The sequence below is a fragment of the Caloenas nicobarica genome, chromosome 11, assembly GCF_036013445.1.
Source record: "Caloenas nicobarica isolate bCalNic1 chromosome 11, bCalNic1.hap1, whole genome shotgun sequence".
Lineage (NCBI taxonomy): Eukaryota > Metazoa > Chordata > Aves > Columbiformes > Columbidae > Caloenas > Caloenas nicobarica.
The window spans coordinates 17,876,014-17,894,389 of NC_088255.1; the positions used below are offsets into that span (position 1 = coordinate 17,876,014).

At 42.9% G+C, this 18,376-nt stretch overlaps 2 protein-coding genes across 9 annotated transcripts in view; one reads left to right on the plus strand and one right to left on the minus strand.

Annotated features, from left to right (window-relative positions):
- Window positions 1-198: 198 nt before the first annotated feature.
- PDHB (pyruvate dehydrogenase E1 subunit beta) lies at window positions 199-4,799 on the plus strand. Its single transcript, XM_065642950.1, has 9 exons — window positions 199-383; window positions 568-675; window positions 748-810; window positions 893-928; window positions 1,019-1,304; window positions 2,046-2,156; window positions 2,818-2,909; window positions 3,355-3,496; window positions 3,874-4,799. The coding sequence occupies exons 1-9, from the start codon at window positions 237-239 to the stop codon at window positions 4,017-4,019; spliced, it is 1,131 nt and encodes a 376-aa protein (XP_065499022.1). The 5' UTR covers window positions 199-236; the 3' UTR covers window positions 4,020-4,799.
- Window positions 4,800-5,953: 1,154 nt separating this feature from the next.
- The window catches only part of PXK (PX domain containing serine/threonine kinase like), a 36,337-nt gene continuing 23,914 nt past the window's right edge, over window positions 5,954-18,376 (minus strand). For 2 of the 8 annotated variants that reach the window (XM_065642945.1, XM_065642942.1), the window contains 7 exons: window positions 18,032-18,110; window positions 15,971-16,019; window positions 15,219-15,296; window positions 14,677-14,763; window positions 14,010-14,079; window positions 12,979-13,038; window positions 5,954-6,257 (listed from right to left, as the gene is read on the minus strand). In XM_065642945.1, coding sequence (XP_065499017.1) covers window positions 6,052-6,257; window positions 12,979-13,038; window positions 14,010-14,079; window positions 14,677-14,763; window positions 15,219-15,296; window positions 15,971-16,019; window positions 18,032-18,110 — 629 coding nt within the window. In that variant the 3' untranslated portion in view covers window positions 5,954-6,051. Of the gene's footprint in view, window positions 6,258-9,287; window positions 9,354-12,978; window positions 13,042-13,110; window positions 13,395-14,009; window positions 14,080-14,676; window positions 14,764-15,218; window positions 15,297-15,970; window positions 16,020-18,031; window positions 18,111-18,376 lie in introns of those variants that run through there. The other 6 variants (XM_065642944.1, XM_065642941.1, XM_065642949.1 and 3 more) reach the window with 5 other exon arrangements.

Sequence of the window (18,376 nt, forward strand, 5' to 3'; positions counted from 1 at the left end):
CGCGGGCGGAGCGCGGCAGCCCGAGCCATGCGCGTCCCCGGCGGCGCAGGGCGGGAGCGCGGTCGCCCCCAGCGGGCCCGGCCCAGCCGCCGCCGCGGGGAAACCGGAAGCGGCGTGTAAAGCTCGCGCCGCCCGCCTTCCGCCGTCGCTCTCGCGAGAGCTCGGGTGGGGGCGTGGCGAGGCCGCTGGCAGGGCGCGCGGGGGCGGCGCCGCGGGCGGCAGAGGACACGGGCAAGATGGCGGCGGCTGCGGCGGCACTGCGGCGGCTGGTACCGCGGCTGCTGGCACCGCTGCGCGCCCGCCTCCCGCCGCAGGGCCGCGCCGCCGGGCGGCTGCTCCAGCAGCGCAGGGGCTTCCGCCTCTCCGCACCCGCCGCCGTACAGGTAGCGCGGCGGCCGCGGGGACGGGGTACCCCGAAGAGAGGGGCTGGGGGAGAGGGGCTTGTCTCCGCTCAGGGTCGGCGGGCGGGCCGCGGGGCGGGGCGGGGCCTCCCCGCGGCCCTGGCGGGTGCGGAGCCCGGCGGGTGCGGGCCGCGCCCCCGCCCTGCCCGGTGCCGCTGTCGCGCAGGTGACGGTGCGGGACGCGCTGAACCAGGCGCTGGATGAGGAGCTGGAGCGGGACGAGCGCGTCTTCCTGCTGGGCGAGGAGGTGGCTCAGTACGACGGGGCCTACAAGGTGCGTGGCGGCCGTTGCCGGGCCGGGAAGGGGCCTCAGGCGGGGCCCTGACTCCTCTATCCTGCCCTGCAGATCTCCAGGGGACTCTGGAAGAAGTACGGGGACAACAGGGTGATCGACACCCCCATCTCGGAGGTGAGGCTGCCCCGGCTCCGTCCCTGGCCGTCCCTTCATCGTCCGCTCCCCTGCGCTTACCCTCGGTTTCCTTCTCTTCCAGATGGGCTTCGCGGGAATCGCTGTGGGTGCTGCTATGGTTTGTAGATTTACATTCTCTTCTGAACTAAACACTCAAACAATTTTTATATACAAACATACTAAGACGCATTTCAATATGTTCTACTAGGCGGGGTTGAGACCAGTGTGTGAATTCATGACGTTCAACTTCTCCATGCAAGCGATCGATCAGGTTATAAACTCCGCCGCCAAGACCTGTTACATGTCCGCAGGAGCGATCGCGGTTCCCATCGTCTTCCGGGGCCCCAACGGGGCATCGGCCGGAGTCGCCGCTCAGCACTCGCAGTGTTTCGCCGCCTGGTACGGGCACTGCCCGGGACTGAAAGTTGTTAGTCCTTGGAACGCAGAAGATGCCAAAGGTCTGCTGAAATCAGCAATCCGGGATGATAATCCAGGTGAACACACGGAGATCGTGGCAGTACCTAGCACTTGATCCTGAAAAGAATGTTTATTTTCTTCTTCTGCCCTATTTAAAGCAAACAAAAAAATACTGTTAAGGCCTAAAACACTTAAAAGTTGCTTTACTGCAGCTTTAGGGTACTTACAAAGGCACAGAAGTATTTATTATTTTCCTAAGTCACTTGCCTTGCTCACAGTAGACTAATTTTGTGCTGTTGTCAGATATATATCTTTAGTGCTCATTTGGTACCAATCAGGAAACTTAGAACCATTTATGAATCTTAACATAAAGGGTTTAAAAAAGATGAAGATGAGTGAGGAGGAGTTCCTGCATATAGAATGTCTGTGTTACTCATTTTTACAGATCATGAAACTCAGATGATAAATTTCAAATGTCATTAATTAAAAGCAGGGCAAGCTTTGTCTTTATTTTTCTCAAACGAGCATGCAAAATCTAAGACATTTCTAAAACTAGTGATTCTACCATCATGTACCAAAAGCTAAATACCTGATCTCATTTAGGACTGATTCTAGACAATATTTTAAAATAATTCAGCATTGAAGTAAAGACTGATTTTTTTTGTTTGTTTGTTTTTAATTCCTTCTGCAAACACACTCAAGTCCTTGTTGCCTGGATGGGCTTTGCATCTTGAGCTTCTCTGCTGTAGTATGATCATTAATCAGGACAGTTCCCTGCCTGCAGATGTATGTGTTGATTCAAGTATGTTTTCTTCTAGTTGTGATGCTGGAAAATGAATTATTGTATGGTGTTGCCTTTGAAATGTCTGAGCAGGCACAGTCAAAGGATTTTGTTGTTCCAATCGGAAAAGCTAAAATAGAAAGGCCAGGTAAGCTGAGAATAGTTTTTCTTTATTAACTGAACTTTTTTTTTTTTTTTCCCAGAATACTGCCATCCTGGGGCACAGAAAAATATTTCAAATCTTAAGTGTTCAAATGTTATATTTTCCTGTAGCATACGTAATTGTTCTGTTGCCCATATAAAGAAAAGTCACTTGATTATCTATATCTTATCTAAAATGATACCTTCCTAAAAGATTTGTTCCTTAGTATAGAGATAGAATATATGATGTCTGAAAAATTTTTACTCGCCGTAGTATGTAGTTTTTGTCAAAAACACAGAAGAGATCACTGTAATATTTCAGTCCATTTGTTCAGAATTCACCGCTAAATTATATGAATGTTTGAAAAGGATAATCTGAAAACTATATTAAATATCTCCTCAGTTTCCCAAATTAAAGGGTAAAGTTGTGTCTTTACATAGTTCTTCTGCTACCACTCTTCATGCTGTGTATGGGTGTAGAATACTTAGCATTTCAAACACACTTAAGGAACTTAAATTTACAAGAGAATCCTAATGTTACCTTGAAAGGAGCCTGAGGCCCAGAGAAAAGTTTTAAATCTTAAAGTGTTCTTTTGTTGTTGTTGTTTTGTGGGTTTTTTTGTTTTGTTTTTTTGGTTTTTTGTTTTTAACACTTGTTTCTGTTCTAGGCACTCACATTACATTAGTGGCACACTCTAGACCTGTTGGACACTGTATGGAAGCAGCTTCTGTACTCGCCAAAGAAGGTGTAGAGTGTGAGGTGGGTGGCGCTTCTGTTGGTTTTCTCTTTCCCTGAAGCGGGGGAAAAAAAAAAACAGAGGGTCTTCTCGTTCAGACGCTGCAAAATTTCAGCGTAATTACTACAAGCTTCTTTATTTGTAAACACAGTCAGTGAGCCAAGCATGGGCCTTTCATGTTTCTGCATTTGACCTTTTCATCACAAAATTAAAGCAGAACTGCTAATGATTTTCAGACTGAGTCAGCTGCATGGTAAGCAGAACAATGACAATATGTATTAGTGTGGTTGTATCTCGATACAGCAAGACTCGCTTATCTGGGATGTTCCAGGAGCCACCAGAAACTGTTCTGCACTCTCTGTCAGGATAAAAAGTTAGAAATTTTATTAACTTTGAAGACAAGACTTAGAGTAGATGAAAGTGCTAAAGGACAAAAATCAAGAAGTACCTTTTTTTTTTTTTTTCCAGGTTATAAATCTGCGTACCATTCGACCAATGGATATTGAAACAGTGGAAGCCAGCGTTGTAAAGACAAACCATCTTGTAACTGTAGAAGGAGGTTGGCCACAGTTTGGAGTAGGAGCTGAAATCTGTGCCAGGATCATGGAAGGTACCGAGTTTTGCAATATACACGTTGATCTTATTCCCTAGTCTAAATCCTGATGACTTCTTATAAAACCAGCTGAAAGCAAAGTTAGGAGTTTATAACTGAGGAGCCCGAGCCCACCTGTCACGCTGTAGAGATTTTCAGAGTGTGGATGCAGCTTGTATTCTGTTGTAATTCTTATCTCACGAACTTGACTGTGTGAGAAGCAGGATGGAAACTTTCTGTCTAAACCATAGTACATGAAGATAAATGAGTAGGAACATTGCTTTCTGGAACATTAGAGCTACGGGAAAAAAATTGTTTAAATAGATCGGGACTCAGAAATTGAATTGAGAGAAGAGCGTAGTGCATGGTAACCTGACAACTGTCTTCTGTTTCAGGACCTGCCTTTAACTACTTGGATGCTCCAGCTGTGCGTTGTACCGGTGCAGATGTTCCTATGCCTTATGCAAAAATTTTAGAAGATAACTGCACACCTCAAGTGAAGGATATAATATTTGCAGTGAAGAAAACTTTGAATATCTAAGTTGTAAATACATTTTAAAGTCCCACTTTAAAGTTATCAATGGTGAAGGGCAAGTTGTACGTGTAACTTTATTGTATAGCTACGTGAACTTTTGTACAGTGGACAAAGTATAGTGACCTCCCAGAATATTTATATGGGGTTACCCTCTATGCCACACTTTGTATAAGCAACAATGTGTTAATGTTTGTTTGTTCAACAGTTCAGGTGGGGTTAGCGCTACTCTATGTGGGGAATTCCAATTCTAAATTTGGAGTGAGGAGAAGAATCCTCCATTTCTGTTTGACTTGTAATTACCAGACGAGTTGTGGTAACCTGGCCATAGCGGTGGGTGAGTGAAGAACTGCAGCAAGAGTCCAGCCCTGGAAAATGCTGTAGAGCTTTCCTGGAGCCCGTGGCTGTGAGGCTTATTAAAGGTGAATGGTCAAACTGGAGTGAGCGAAGCTTTGTTTTCAGTTCAACAGTTAAGTGCAACTGTCTGTGCAAAGGGGCTTTGGAAACCTGCAGTATGGGCTAAGAGATGGCTGATGTGTTTAGCTGGAAGAGTGCTCTGCTCCTGCGGGAAAGCTTCTGCGCAAGAGCTTAAACAAACGTCCTGATCCTCTTCAGTACGTGATGGAATACACTACCTAATATTTTTTCACTAGCTGCCACATACAGTGATAAAAAATACTTGCCCAGATGCTTTGCCTTATGTTATTTTTTTAAACTCATCACATGGGCTAACAGCATGCGCAAACTATAGTTCATGCAGTGCAAAATAAATTCTTTTATTCAGACGTACTGAGCCTGGGTCTGCAGCAGCAGCAGAGATTGCGTTTGAAGAGCTGGGACGCAGCAGCAGCCTCTCGGCAGCTCTGTGTGCCGGGGTTTAGCCCAGGGCTGGTCCTGCCAGGCGGGGAGAGCTCTGCTGGGCTTTGCTTGGCAGCTTCTGGAGCGGAGGAGCCGCTGCAGTGCGGTGTGTCCTGCGCCTGGGCAGCCTGCCCGTCCACAGGACTGTTGGAGAGGAGACACTTACCTTCATGAGCAGACCCAACACCTCGGGTGGTATTTCAGGCGAGGGCCAGGAATAACCTTTCAGGGCGTTTCTTTTTAGCAGAAGTCCTCTTAGGTTCTTAGGAAGTCCAGCTCACAGGTGCAATCCTAGCTGAACATACCCACCACCACGCTGCCAAAGGAATTCCATTAACATTTTAATAAAAATGACTGAATATCACAGGTTACATGAAACTTTGTACAGACATTCTCTGCATAGTAACAAACACTGATGTACTTGAATTTTAAAAAATGGATTATCTATAATCCTTTAAAGTGCAATTTGTTTAAGGTTTTAAATCAAAAAGGATCTTTCAATAAAATTTAAGTTGTAGAATTAACTTGAAGTAACTTTGCTTTTAACTAAATCAAGAATAATATGCCGGTGCCCTGTTAACTCCCATTTCAACTGTTTCCTCATTTAGAAACACTTTCCCTTAGAGTTACACGTAGAGTGTACATTTAGACAATTTAATGAAACAGCATTTTTACTCCACCAGCAAATATGGTATGAATAAGATTTAATTCTCCAGTTCCCTCACCTGTGCAGTACGCTTAAGGGTTGAGGGGCAGGAAGGTGTTGGATTATCTAAAACAAGATGAGTTACAACTGCATGAAAAGTGCTGAAAAACTGAGCAGACTAAAACTACATTCCTGTAATTTGGAAAAAAAAAAAAAAAGGTGGAATAGAAGTAGAAAAAAAAATGCATTAATTCACCATGATCATGGTCATTCCTATTTTGGGATTTTTATTCAGCTATATAGAAGTTGCTGTACCCCTGAAACTGCAGCTAGAGAACAAAGTTCTTAAAGCAAGTGAAGAATGGAGTTCTCACAGCACAGCAGCGCGATTCAGGGTAGTGCTGCTACTCCAGAAAAGCTGAAAAAGAAGTAAACGGAGCTACAGCGAGATGAGCCGCTACGTGCTGGTGCATCGGGCTCGTTCTGAGACGGCACAGGTGCGGGAGAGGGAATTGAATCCTGGCGTGACCAGCAGCCTCAGCTGATCCTGGGAGCACTGTAGTCGCACGTCTGTGTTTTCTTCAGAGTTCCTTTCTGAAAGTTTTGAATGGAGCTGAGTAAGGCTCCGCGGCTCGCGGTGACGTGGGGCTGCAGGCTGGGCTGCGTTGGCACCTCTGCACTCGGGGAAGGAGCTGCTGGTGGCAGGGGCGGTGGTGGCGGTGCTGGGGGTATCGACAACGCTCCTGTTGAGTTGAGGAGAGAAATGGAGTTTGATTATGCCAAGGAGGTCCTGCCGCAGAGGACTGCGGCTGCTTGGCTGGACTGGGTCAGTCCTGCACTAGTCACCTCATTCCTTGAGAGCCAGTGGAGTGTGAAAAACAGAACAGATGAAAAAATGCCCAAGTGATCAGATCCCTCTATCTGCAGGTGAGCTGTGTCATCTGAGACACCTCTAAAACAAAAGCTGAAGTGCCTCAGTACTCGGGGGTGCAAAATATGACTCAAATGTGATCTCGTACTGAGGGAGATGGAGATCACTGAACAGGAATTCCCAGCCTCAGTTTCTCGTTTGGCCTCAGTGACTCAGTTTGCTCTTTGGGTCATGAACAGTAAGAAAGACTGGAAGCAAATCTTGCGACTTGTTCTTATTCACACAACTCATTTTACATTCTTATAAAGGAGCACCACTGTAGGATTTTTGATGACTGCTCGGTCAGATTACATTCCATTTTTAAAGCATTAACTGCAGATAGAGTTTTCTGGAAGTGTTTTACACTTCCACAGTACTGTCAGACTTTCTCCAAACATGTTATAACAAATACACGTTTCACAGGGTGAATGAATCACAACCACCTGCCACTCACACCCCGTGCCTGCCTCCTGTGCTCCCACCAGTCACTTTTGCACTTTGGCTTTTGCTTTCTACCCTAGTCACATCCATCTCCTGCTTCTCCTCATGTCTCTGCCTCCACGTCCTGACTCCCTGGGAAGCCGGTGCCCACAGCAGCGTGTGGAGGTGTCTCCTGGCAGCTCAGCTCCAGGCAGGTGGCCTTATTTGCCCTCAACACCCTGATCTTGTGCAACTCAGCTGCTACACATTGCACCATCGTTTCCACACAAGTATAATCAAAGATTCGTGCTGGAGTAAGAGCAAAGGGTTTCAGAGGTGAGCGCCTGCCATCCCACAGGAGATCCACGTGAAAGTGGCATCTGCAGCACATCCCCAGTGTATGGGGAATGAAGGGCCCGTCTAGTCTCCTGTTCTGGAATGAGCAGGGGCATAATTATTAATACCTTAGAACTATTCAACAGTGAATCATAAGTTACTTCAAGGTAAGACTACAGAGATGCATGGTACGTATAGTGTAACACTTGCTTTTGGTGGCTCTACCCTACAAAGAGGAATATACTGGTGAGTGGCAAGAACTGATACACCACAAAACAACATGAGGCCAGCCAAGAGAGGATGGTTACTGCTTGCTGTGAAGTAAGCAAGTACCGAGCAATACCAATCCTTTAACTAAAAGGACATTATGCCACACAGACTCGAGGTATTCAATGAAGGGTAAAGCTCAGCTACAGAAAACAAAAAGCAGGCAAAGTTCTCTGTGCTCCACTTCTCTCTCAATTCCTCACTAACACTTGCTCTTAGACTAACAAGTAATAGTACAAAAAGTAACTGCTGTAATTAAAAAATGCAATTATACTAGATGAAACTCATAACTCAAAGCTCCCTCATTTTCTGTTTGTACCAGTCTTTGAAAGGAGACTTTTTCCATATGGGAGCAAGCTCAAAATGCAGAGTATTCACACAAAGCATCCAATTTTGCCAGTGTACATTAATTCATGCTGTGATTTTAGCACTTCCAGCTCTTCAGGAGAAATTCTCATTGGCACGAAAGCCTTCTGTGACAACTAAACATGGAAGTACATATTGGGCTCATCTTCACCCTCCTCCCTTCCAGAAGAAATACTCAAGTCCTAGTAGAAATTTCAGAGACCAACTGAAAGAATTTAACATGCCTGTTGCATGTGGATCAACTGCTCTCTTAAGCAATCAAAACATTACACAATGTTAGCACAAACCAAAGTAAATTGCATAGTGATGCCTTGGGGCCATCTAAGTTCCAAATCTACTTTCTTACACTAGCCAAAGCTGTAAGTCAATTTGTCATTAAAAATACTGGAAAACCATCCCCTAGTTTAGAGTCCCATTTCTCACGACGGCCAGCAAAGCGCAGGAAAGCAAATCTTGACACTTTGCCAAAGGAATAACAAGACCGAGAACAGTTACAGTAAAATAATCACTTTTGCGGTTAAAGTGGAGAGAGCAGAACACCGCAGGACTGGCGCACCCACGCCATCGCCAAACCGATCAGATGAACGGCTGTAAAAGGGCCAGGACCAGCTCATCACAAACGAAATGGCTTGAAAGAGATGCAAGAACTGCAGAGAACAAAGACAAGATTCTTTGGCTGGAATTGCACGGTGACGTTGAAGAGGCTACGCAAGTAGTTGTACGAGAATGACACAGGGAATGACTGTGAAAACAGTGGCCAGGGCTCTGCATGGAGTACAAATACAATGGTAACGTGCAGTGAAAGAAGGTACGCGTGACAGAGAGGGAGCAATAAAGCCACAAAGTGTCTGGATCACTAAGTGCTATTAGGTCAAGGTTCCATGTGTCACATTCAGATTTTGGTCCGGTTATTTTACAATGGGAGCAAAAAGACAGGGAAGTAGAGGGAGAGGCTGCCTTCCTTCCTGTAAGCTGGGTAAATTCCTCCAGACTAACTATTACTGAAATTTTGCCGCTGACAACATCATACGGTTAAACTACTGGGGGACTGACTACAGACAGTGATACTCTTACACCTGAGCTCTGCCCTAAAACAAATACACACAGGTTTTAGGGTGATATCTGACTAGCTATGAGCATTACTTATTAAACCTGTTAATTCAGAGTATGGTTCTGGTTATCTTCAAATCAACTCATTTCAATTAGTCAATCGAAACCAAGCTGTCCTTCCCTTCTTGACATGAGCGGTGCAAAGGAAATCTTAGTTCACACTAGATATGCAGTTACCTCGACAGGTCAAATTGTTCTGTCCAACAGTGAAATGTTTTCCTGTATTTACTAGAAAAAACAGTTATAACTAAACCTTTCCAATATATATGTTGGAAGAAGTTGCCTGCAAACACACGTTTTACTCATTCATGCAGTGATAAGAATAAAACATTCAAACAAGAACTTACCAAGGGTTTTTTACAGGGACATTTTTGTTAAGAGAGTGTGTTAAAAGGAATAGGAAGTAAATCAGATGCTGTAAACTTGATGCCTGAATTGAAACAAAAACTTAATTATGAATTTAAAGTGACAGTAATTGTGCAAACAGCATTAAAAACGTGGCTGAGAATGGAATGCAAACTAGTCATTTTAGTGATAGAGTTTTTAAAGATGCTATATTTCATTAAAATAATCCATAACAACGTTCAGATCTTTTTCTTCTATTCCCTCCCAATACTAAGCAAGTTCGAGACTTGCATTCAACTTTCCCATACAGAAACAGAGCATCTTTAAAGAGATAAATCAGCATTAGCTTACTTTTCCGAAAATTCACGTTCAAAATGATGCATGCTCTATTGAAGACAGCAGAGAAAGAAAGAGGACACAAGTTAATCATCCGGTTCTCGTGTCAAAGTAAGAAATACAGATTCCGTTAGCTGAAAAGTTAGTACAAAAATCAATACAGTCTTATGCACTGACAAATATGAGGATAGCCGATTGACTATTTCATATTAAATATATAATACTTTGATTCTGAATAATGAACCACAATTTTCCATGCTATAAGCATTATTACACTTGATGAACAAATACAACACACACGCTTTCAGTTCCACATGCCATAATTCAGGGTTTACAGGATTAAAGTGCATTTAGAGAGATTTAGCAAGAAATCTGCAGGAAGATTAGCTATAGAAGAGGAAATCCACTCAGTTTAAGGAACAATTCCTGTCATATTAACACCTGTATTTACAGTTACGCTCCATGGACAAGTGCCACTCAAGAACAGCACTTGCTGAAGCATTCAAATTGTCTTATAGAAACATGAAGAGCAGAAGAGAAGCACCATATGGGTGCCTGTGAAACATATGTCGTACTGAAGGATTCGGAACAACTGGCACAGAAAGCGATAGCTAAAGTTCAGTACAACTCTCCCACAGGGAAGCAAAAATGGTGCCCTCAAAACTTCTCTCTGTTGTAATAGAGATCACTGGTATGTTATGGGCCTAATGGCTTTAGAAAAGATGCAGTGAAGTTTCAAATAACCCATATCCAGTGTTCTTCATCCCTTCTGAGCCTAGCCACGGCTCAGAGCCGCAAAGAAATACAACAGATTTTCAAGAAAGCAAAGAATTGTGCAAATGGAAAAAAAAAGAATAAAACATTCAAGAGAGAATATCAGAAACATGGGGAAATACATTAGAATCACTTGCCATGATCTAAAGAATGTATTTCAGAGATGATATTTAGCCAACAAAACCAGCCCAAAACATTCTAGTCAATGAGAAAAGCCCATGAGCACCACGTTACTAGAAACACCTTTCCCCTCGCAGCAGGTCGGGCATCTGATCCTCCAGCTATCATTACGAAGACAGCTGAAGCCAGCAATCATTTTATTTCTCACTATGTTTTGCACTGACCATAGCAAGCACCCTGCTGCAAACTAAGTCTCGCAAGGCCTTTATTCAGGGACGAAGCACAGCTCAAAGTGTGAGGAACCCCCTGAACAAGGTTCCTTCCCCAGGGCACGTCAGCCTGGAGCCTGTTCTCCTCTGCTCAGCATCTCTGGCTCTGCACGTACCCACACACAACACAGATTTGGTTGGTTATGGGCCAGGACAAGGGCAAGAGCTTCTGCTGGGCACACTTCTCCATGTCAGCCTTTGTTTTGCCGTGGCATCGTATCAGCAAGATGCTTTGATGTGTCGTGATTCTAACACAACCACAACCAAACCAGAAAGACAGATGGAAAGCCTCATTCTCCTTCTGAGAGTCATCTCGACACACTGATACCCACAAGCAATTTTGGTTTAGAGGTAAAGATCCTTTGTAAGCTCAAAGAAACTGGAAGAGAGAGATACAAGCTATAGATCCATCAGCTGTCACAAAGAAAGTCTACCCTGGGGCCAGCGAGTCTTTACAGGGTCATTAATAGCATACTCGCTTAGAACAGCTAAAACTACGATATCACTGGTGAAAAAAATTAAGTATTCTAGCTTTCCTTAGAGCTAACATCTCAAATCTCTTCTATGAATTCTACTCACAAAAGCATTCCTGAAATGGTGACAGTTGCCTTTCCACCCGACCAAATGCGTCGAAGCCATCGGCACAATGAAGCACTTTCCCATTTGAAGGCGTTAGGGCAACGTGCGCCGTGTCAAACGGGGCTGATCACCACGAGTCACCACGAGGACACCGGCAGCAGGGTGACCGCCCCACTGTGACAATGTGGTATGAACAACAGACCCCGGTTCTGAGCCCAAACTCGAGCCATTTTTAGCCATTCCAGCCATGTCTACACATAAGCCTGCATTGCATGCTCAAAACTCTAAAAAACTTTCGAGCAAGTTCCAACATGTTAAAGTGTAAGTAAAAGGTAGTTTAATTGCAGGAAAAAAAAAAGTATTCTAAACATCTGTCCATTTTGGAGGCATAAGGTTTTCTTTTGCATTTTTAGCTATTTCCTTTTTAAAAAGCATACAGAACTTGAAATAAGCCCTCCAGCTCAGAGTCAGTATGTCCAGAGAACAGTGTTGTTACTGTGCAACACAATAACAGTAATTATCTTGTTTAGACTAACTGGGACAATTTAATTCATAAAATATACACTTGAACATACCCCCAACCTGGAGGAGAAATGACTAATTTGAATTTCATCCTGACTTGAATTGCATCACACCGACTGCAGTGTCCTTTGAAGGACCATCCACAGCAAACGCAAATTTGATTGCATTGTTTCGGTTAACGAGTTGTGCTGTGTAGAAAGTTCCTGGGACCAGAAATCATATGGCGTGAGTCACCATAACAAATGGCAATACCATGGACTGCTTCCCTCCTAGAAATGTATTCCACTAACACCTTGTGCTGTTACTGTTTGCCAGTGCTCCTCTTCCAGCCTTTCAGACTGAAGCACATCCACTATTGCTCAATATTCACATTTGTAATCACATTTTCACAGGCATTTCTATTGCCCACTCAAGCAGATTCTTTACCACTTCCCACCACCTGTACTAAATATTTAGCAAAACTGTTTGCCACAGCTACTCAGCAAACTGAAAGAGGGAATTGGGCGAAAATTTTTAAGAAGATATTATTTTTGTCTGTCAAAAGTAATAAAGATATTCTTTTAAAGCCAGATCAGTCTCTGACTTGTTTCTACCAGTTCTACTGGTGTTATCAATGGGCTGTAGCAGAATGGGGGAGATTTACGCAGCCTAAGCCACTGAATTTGTCACACCCAAAATTCCTGAAGCTACAATCACAGCAGTACAGGTGTAGAGAGACAATATACCAAAAAAAAGGGTCAACAAACAGTATTTCAAAGTCAACAGACCATTAACATCAGAACAAAGGCACTGTAATATGAGGCCCAGAAAACGTCTGGAAAAGAGCGATGTCGGTAGGACTAGCGTAATACAGATTTTGAAGTAAGCACTTATACTCTATGGGTAAATCATATCATGTATATCTCAAGAGAGGTTATTAGATGAAAAAGAACAGTATTAAAGAGTTCTCTGTGGCCCTCAAAAGAGAGCAAATAACCACACTGACACAAGATAAAAGCCATCTGTGTTCCATTCTTGAAAGCTGCCATTCCTTGGGAATAACACCCCCAGTTGGGGCGAGGAAAATAAAAAACAAAGAAAAAGACAAACGCTGTAACGACTCAAACTTACCTGCTGTAGAGGGCGGAGTGGGGGATGATGGAGATGTTAATGGGGAACTCGCCCCAGAGCCTGCTAAATAAAACAACAGTCTAGTAACTAAAGCTGTGACATTAAAATTCAACACAGTCAGACGGGACAGACTGTTGGAAAACAGGCCAGCTTTATTGACTGAAGATCGAATCCTGCTTCCACTGAAATCTGGGCAAGGACTCCCATTCATGCAAACAGTGTCACTCAGACCCCATCTGACCAGCGAGGCTTTTCCGGCACACAGGAGAACGTCCAAACACATAAGAACCGCACTCAACAGTATTCCTCAATGGGAAACAATTCCTTTCTGTTGCTTAGGCTGTTGGAATTCAGTGTCCAAATTCTGTTCTCCTTAAGAGTTGTGCCACTGCACAGATGGCACCCCAGTTCTCCTTCTAAGAGATGATTTTCAGTCAGTTGCTGTACTCCACAAGTTACTCTGATACCTGACTATTCCACAACAGGCTGCTTTTGAACACATTTTAGCCAGGCAAGTCAACTCTATTACACTGTTCAGTAGCACTGACCATTCCCTTTAACTAAATGAAGACCTGTCAAAGACTCTCTTGTTTCAGAATCTGGCACTGATGCAGCAGTTAAACAGATAATTTTCTCATTCATCTTAACATCTTACTACAGAATACAGATCATCACAGAGTTTCTCCCTGCAGGCTGCATTATTAAGTGGCCCAAATAATGGATGTTATAATTATTCACTCAAATGTCAAACAGACTGAAGTGAGAGTTGTTTTTTTTTTTTTTTAGGAATGAGGCACAGAAGAGAGAACACATTGTTTTGTATTGGGCAGCTGAAAATCTAACACTGACAGTATTTTAAAGCCCTCAATATATCTGTTACTAAATACCCAAAACAATGATATCAGGTTTAGTACAACATTAATGTCTAAACTGCTGGTGATGCTGGATCTTTTAAGCCAGAAAATGACAGCAACAAAAAAAAATAACATTGACATAGCTGCGTAGAAGAGAACTCTTCTCTCTGTAGTTACCTGAGTTATTTGAGTTGCTGTATTTTGCTGAGTGTTCTTCCCCACTTTCATAGGCAGAGCGTTTTGACTTCTTTAAAGAAAGCAGAAGAAACAGAACGCGGGAATGAATAACTGCTCCCCGTGATAAGGACTGAACTGACACACGGATTTGTAACAGCACCCGCTGTATCACACAAGGTTTATCAACACCCAGCATCCCCCTCCCCACACCCAACACGTGCTGCCACGATGACAAGTGCAGTGAGGCTGTTCTGCACTCGGGTATCTCCAGGCAAGTAACCAGGGCACCTCCAGAGCCCTCTGACCACAAGGGAAAGGCAGAAAACTGACCCAGCAAAAAGGAAGAAATGCAGGAGCTGACTGGAAAAGGCTCCGATGCCTCCCAGGGCAGCAGGAAGCAGCACAGGCTGTTGGTCACCTGTGTGCGAGGTGCTAAGCCCGATTTCATACAGAACCTCAGTTAAACAAATAAGCAAGTCAGCTACCATTGTAACTTAAACTTCTTAAGTAGCTTGTTGCGTCGCTACAGAAGTGAAAACAACCAGAAAGCAGCACAGAAAAACACAGGAGAGAACAGAGCAGCGTACCTGTGGTTGTGCATGCTAAACATTCAAAAAAGATAAAAGAGTCTTTTTCTGTGTGAGAAGCCTAATTAATGAGAGCTTACCTTTCGTGCTAAGATCTTCCTTTTCTTTTTCTCTTCTTCTGAGCCATGATGAGATTGAGCTCTTGTCAGCCTTCTGTGCTGGTGAATCTTCAGAATGAAGGGAAAAAACAGAAAAAAAGACCATGTTACGATCTTAAGTGTTATCAGACATGTTTGGGGTACAAGGAAACACAATGTAGTCACTTTGCATGTTTAGTGCTCTTTTGTTATTTTAAGTTTTTATCTTTGCTGTTGCTGGTAGAGGATGGAGCCTCGTACTGCAGTTCAAGTGATCCGTTAAGGTAGGAGCCAGTGCCTGTGAGGCAGCATCACTTAAAACAGTGAAATGCCATACAGCCAACAGCTGTTCTACAACCCCTCACACTGCATTTTAGGGAAAACAAATATGTTGATGAAAGCCTTTATTACTCAAAATCACTTTAAGCGAGTAAAAACTCATTTTCCCTGTGTAAAAGTGTTGTCATTGCCAGGTGATGTGGTGATAAGTGATAAGAGGAAATCGAATGTCTGTAGGAAATACAATAAAGGAATGCAGATGTTACCAATTTCTGTTCCTCTGTTAATCGCTTCTCTATGCATTCCTTGGAGGTTTTCAATGCCTCTTTTAGCTTAGTAGGAATCTAGTACCGAATGGAGAGAAAAAAAATTATAGCACGAAACATGATAAAGGAAAACCCAACTTCACCAGCCAAATCTCACCACTTATCTGATCATGTTGCTCATCTAAAGACCCAAGTTCTGACACTATTCCCTCAGTGAAAGAGAAAAGAAGACTCTAGATGCATGTCTTCCATTCCAAACCTAGCTGCAGATCTAACAGCAGAGACAAAGAAACACCAAATAATGGAAGGGACACTCTAATGGCAGGGACAGCCAACTATTCTGATACTCCAGTCACATCCCCAAACTGCCACAGATGTGGCTCCCCAAATGCCCCAGCACTGCAGCGCTGGAGCTGATGGTCTCACCCAGCAAAATCAGCTTTTTGTTTCCTCTCACTGCAAGGGACCTGTGTTACTCAGCAGCCTCTGCTCAGATAGAGCAGCAGCATCGGTCACGTAAATGAGCTACAGACAGGAGCTGTACTTGAACACACGTGGGTCACACCATGTCCCCCTTCTAAGGGGTGATATAATGTTCTTGGGTACAATTCAGCAAAGGAATCCAAATACTGATGGCAATCACCATAAAGCCAAATAAAAGCAGCTCTCCTCTACCCTACCTGTCCATCAATGCACAGCTACCCACAGCCTGGCACTTCCACAAACATCAGCAAATCAATGCTCAACTCTACCTTAAACTGCGGTTTCTCAGAGTTTGTCAGCAGGACATCGCTGAATAATCTGTGAGTGGACGAAAAAAGGAAAAACACAACAAAAAAAATTAATCTTATCCCCAAGAGACACGCAGAACCACAGCAAATATATTACTGGCCGTTCACTTAAGTCCCTCTTTCTCCTTTTCCTTCTCTGTCCTCATCCCTAGGCCACTGTTCGGTTTTTTTTCTCACAGGTTTTTATGTACTGCTTTTTATTTTCCAAGCACTGCTGTAAAATTAGCAGCATCCAGCCTTCAGAATGTAGCCACTACTGATGGCACAGTAAGCAAGAAGTATTTTGAAAGCTGACAAAACAGGGACAGTTATCAAAGGCAGAGAAGTGTTCTCTCTCTCTCAAAAAAAAAGCCTTTTCCTTAAAAGTATATCAATTCTTTAATGACAAGAGATTACTAGGCACTTTATTTTACATTTGACCTAAACAAAATCATTGCTCTTTTTAAGAAAACTCTCTTAGCACATCTATTGGTTTAGCTTTAACATGAACCATGTGAAAGATCAATGAGTGAACTTAACATTTGAAAATATTTGCATTCTTGTCTGTGCTCTGGCAAAGGCAACTAAAGCAAATATTCTAATATCTATGCTATCAGCAGCGACAGTGTAAATGATTAATTCTTTTCCATCCAGAACAAAGACACTAGAGGGCAATGGTAGTCTGAAAATAAACTAGTTAGTCCATTTCAAGATACTTTGCCCTGGAGAACATACTAGAAAACTGTCCCAGAAAGAGATCTCAAATCTGGCTCCGAGATAAATATTTCTGAGATCTTTTGTTGCTGTTCACTGTGGAAAATTATCACAGGCCTTTACTAGAGAAAACAAATCTAAGTCCAGAATCAAGTTTATAAGAATAGTATTCCATGAAAAATCGAGAAATAAAGCAAATTTTAAAAGACTTTAAAAACAAGCTATGAAAGTTCAGCCTTGTTTATAGGGCATTTGTCTGACCCCTTCTGATTACATGTCCTTAAAACATAGTTTATATGGTCACAAAAAATAATAAAGGTTAACAAATATTTAAATTACATTAATTTCTTTAAATTACATTAATTGTATTGCACATCTACGTAGAACACCTTTATGAAGAGCATTGGTATGAAGGGAATGTAGTATAATATCCTACATTTCAGCAGCATCTGCACATGGATTGTTTGTTCAATATCTTCTAAGACCTATATATTCCTGAGTTTTCTTATAGTATTTCTCCCCTAATTACATTCTTCTACCTCCCACCTCCTCTAAGAGCAGAAGAAGGGAGCAGGAGAAGGAATTGGAGGCTGAGAGAAGCCGGCAGTGACTCTTCCCAGCCAGGAAATACGAATCTTGGAACACGCTCTAAACGTCCTGGAATCTGTACACGGTGAGATCAGACCCAGATTTAGGTACGGGCAATCAGTCGTTTATAAGGTCGCGACTCTGGCACCTCATATTAAGAAAAAATAAAAGAACTCCCCACCAGGAACTGTGGTTCTGCGCTCAGCATGCTGGTGACATTTATTCTGTCTGTGCTTCAGAGAATCCCTAAGCCAGGCCTGCAAAAAACAGCCAGAACTTCTACGCAATGTTTCATACCCGGTCTAAAAGTCACTGCTGAGCAAAGCAAGACATCCATTTTGCTGGTCATAAGTAAATTGATAGCAAAATATACTGAAACAGGTCTGAAGGGGACGTGCCAAAAGACTGCTTATTCTATATGCTTTAAAACACGATCTTAATCATGTTTGCACTGTTTTAATAGCTGGACCAATTTAAACCATAGCACCATGCTAAATAAAATGCATTCACAACAGCTCCAATACACCAAGAGACAAAGAAATGTCAAATGAGTATCTATCATATTCACAAAGGATGGGTTCTACAAAGACTATCAATTTTAAAGCTTCATTTGGGATACACTGTACATCCCTCAGAATGAGGAGCAAATCTTTCTAAAAAGGAACAAGAACAAAAAAGTTCTTCCTCCAGAGATAATTAAAAACATTGCTATGAGTATAAAACAAGTAAAACAAGACTTACGGCATCTGTAAGAGCCGTGAAACAGTTGGCATGCCATTCTTCATAGCTTCGCAGGTCAGAATGGATTCCAACACAGACACTACCAAAGAAAGAATAAGACCGAACACATTTTTGCACGGCAGGATAGCAAATGATTTAGAATGAATGTCTGGCACCACCGTGTGATGTTCCCCTAAGTATTGCATCAATTAAGCTGTGATGAAGCTCTGTGGCATCTGTTTTTTATTATAATGTTACTATTACACATAAAAACTTTTCAGGAATGTTAAGACACAAGGCGAGGGAATCCACACATCTAATTACTTACTATCCACTGCTTTATCACTCAGTTAAAAAAAAAAAAAA

Bases quoted from the DNA above. Each gene is read 5' to 3' on its own strand.
- PDHB (XM_065642950.1), top strand. From the start codon at position 237: ATGGCGGCGGCTGCGGCGGCACTGCGGCGGCTGGTACCGCGGCTGCTG. The intron at 676-747 runs GTGCGTGGCGGC...CCTGCCCTGCAG, and splicing joins AGTACGACGGGGCCTACAAG to ATCTCCAGGGGACTCTGGAA. The intron at 929-1,018 runs GTTTGTAGATTT...ATGTTCTACTAG, and splicing joins TCGCTGTGGGTGCTGCTATG to GCGGGGTTGAGACCAGTGTG.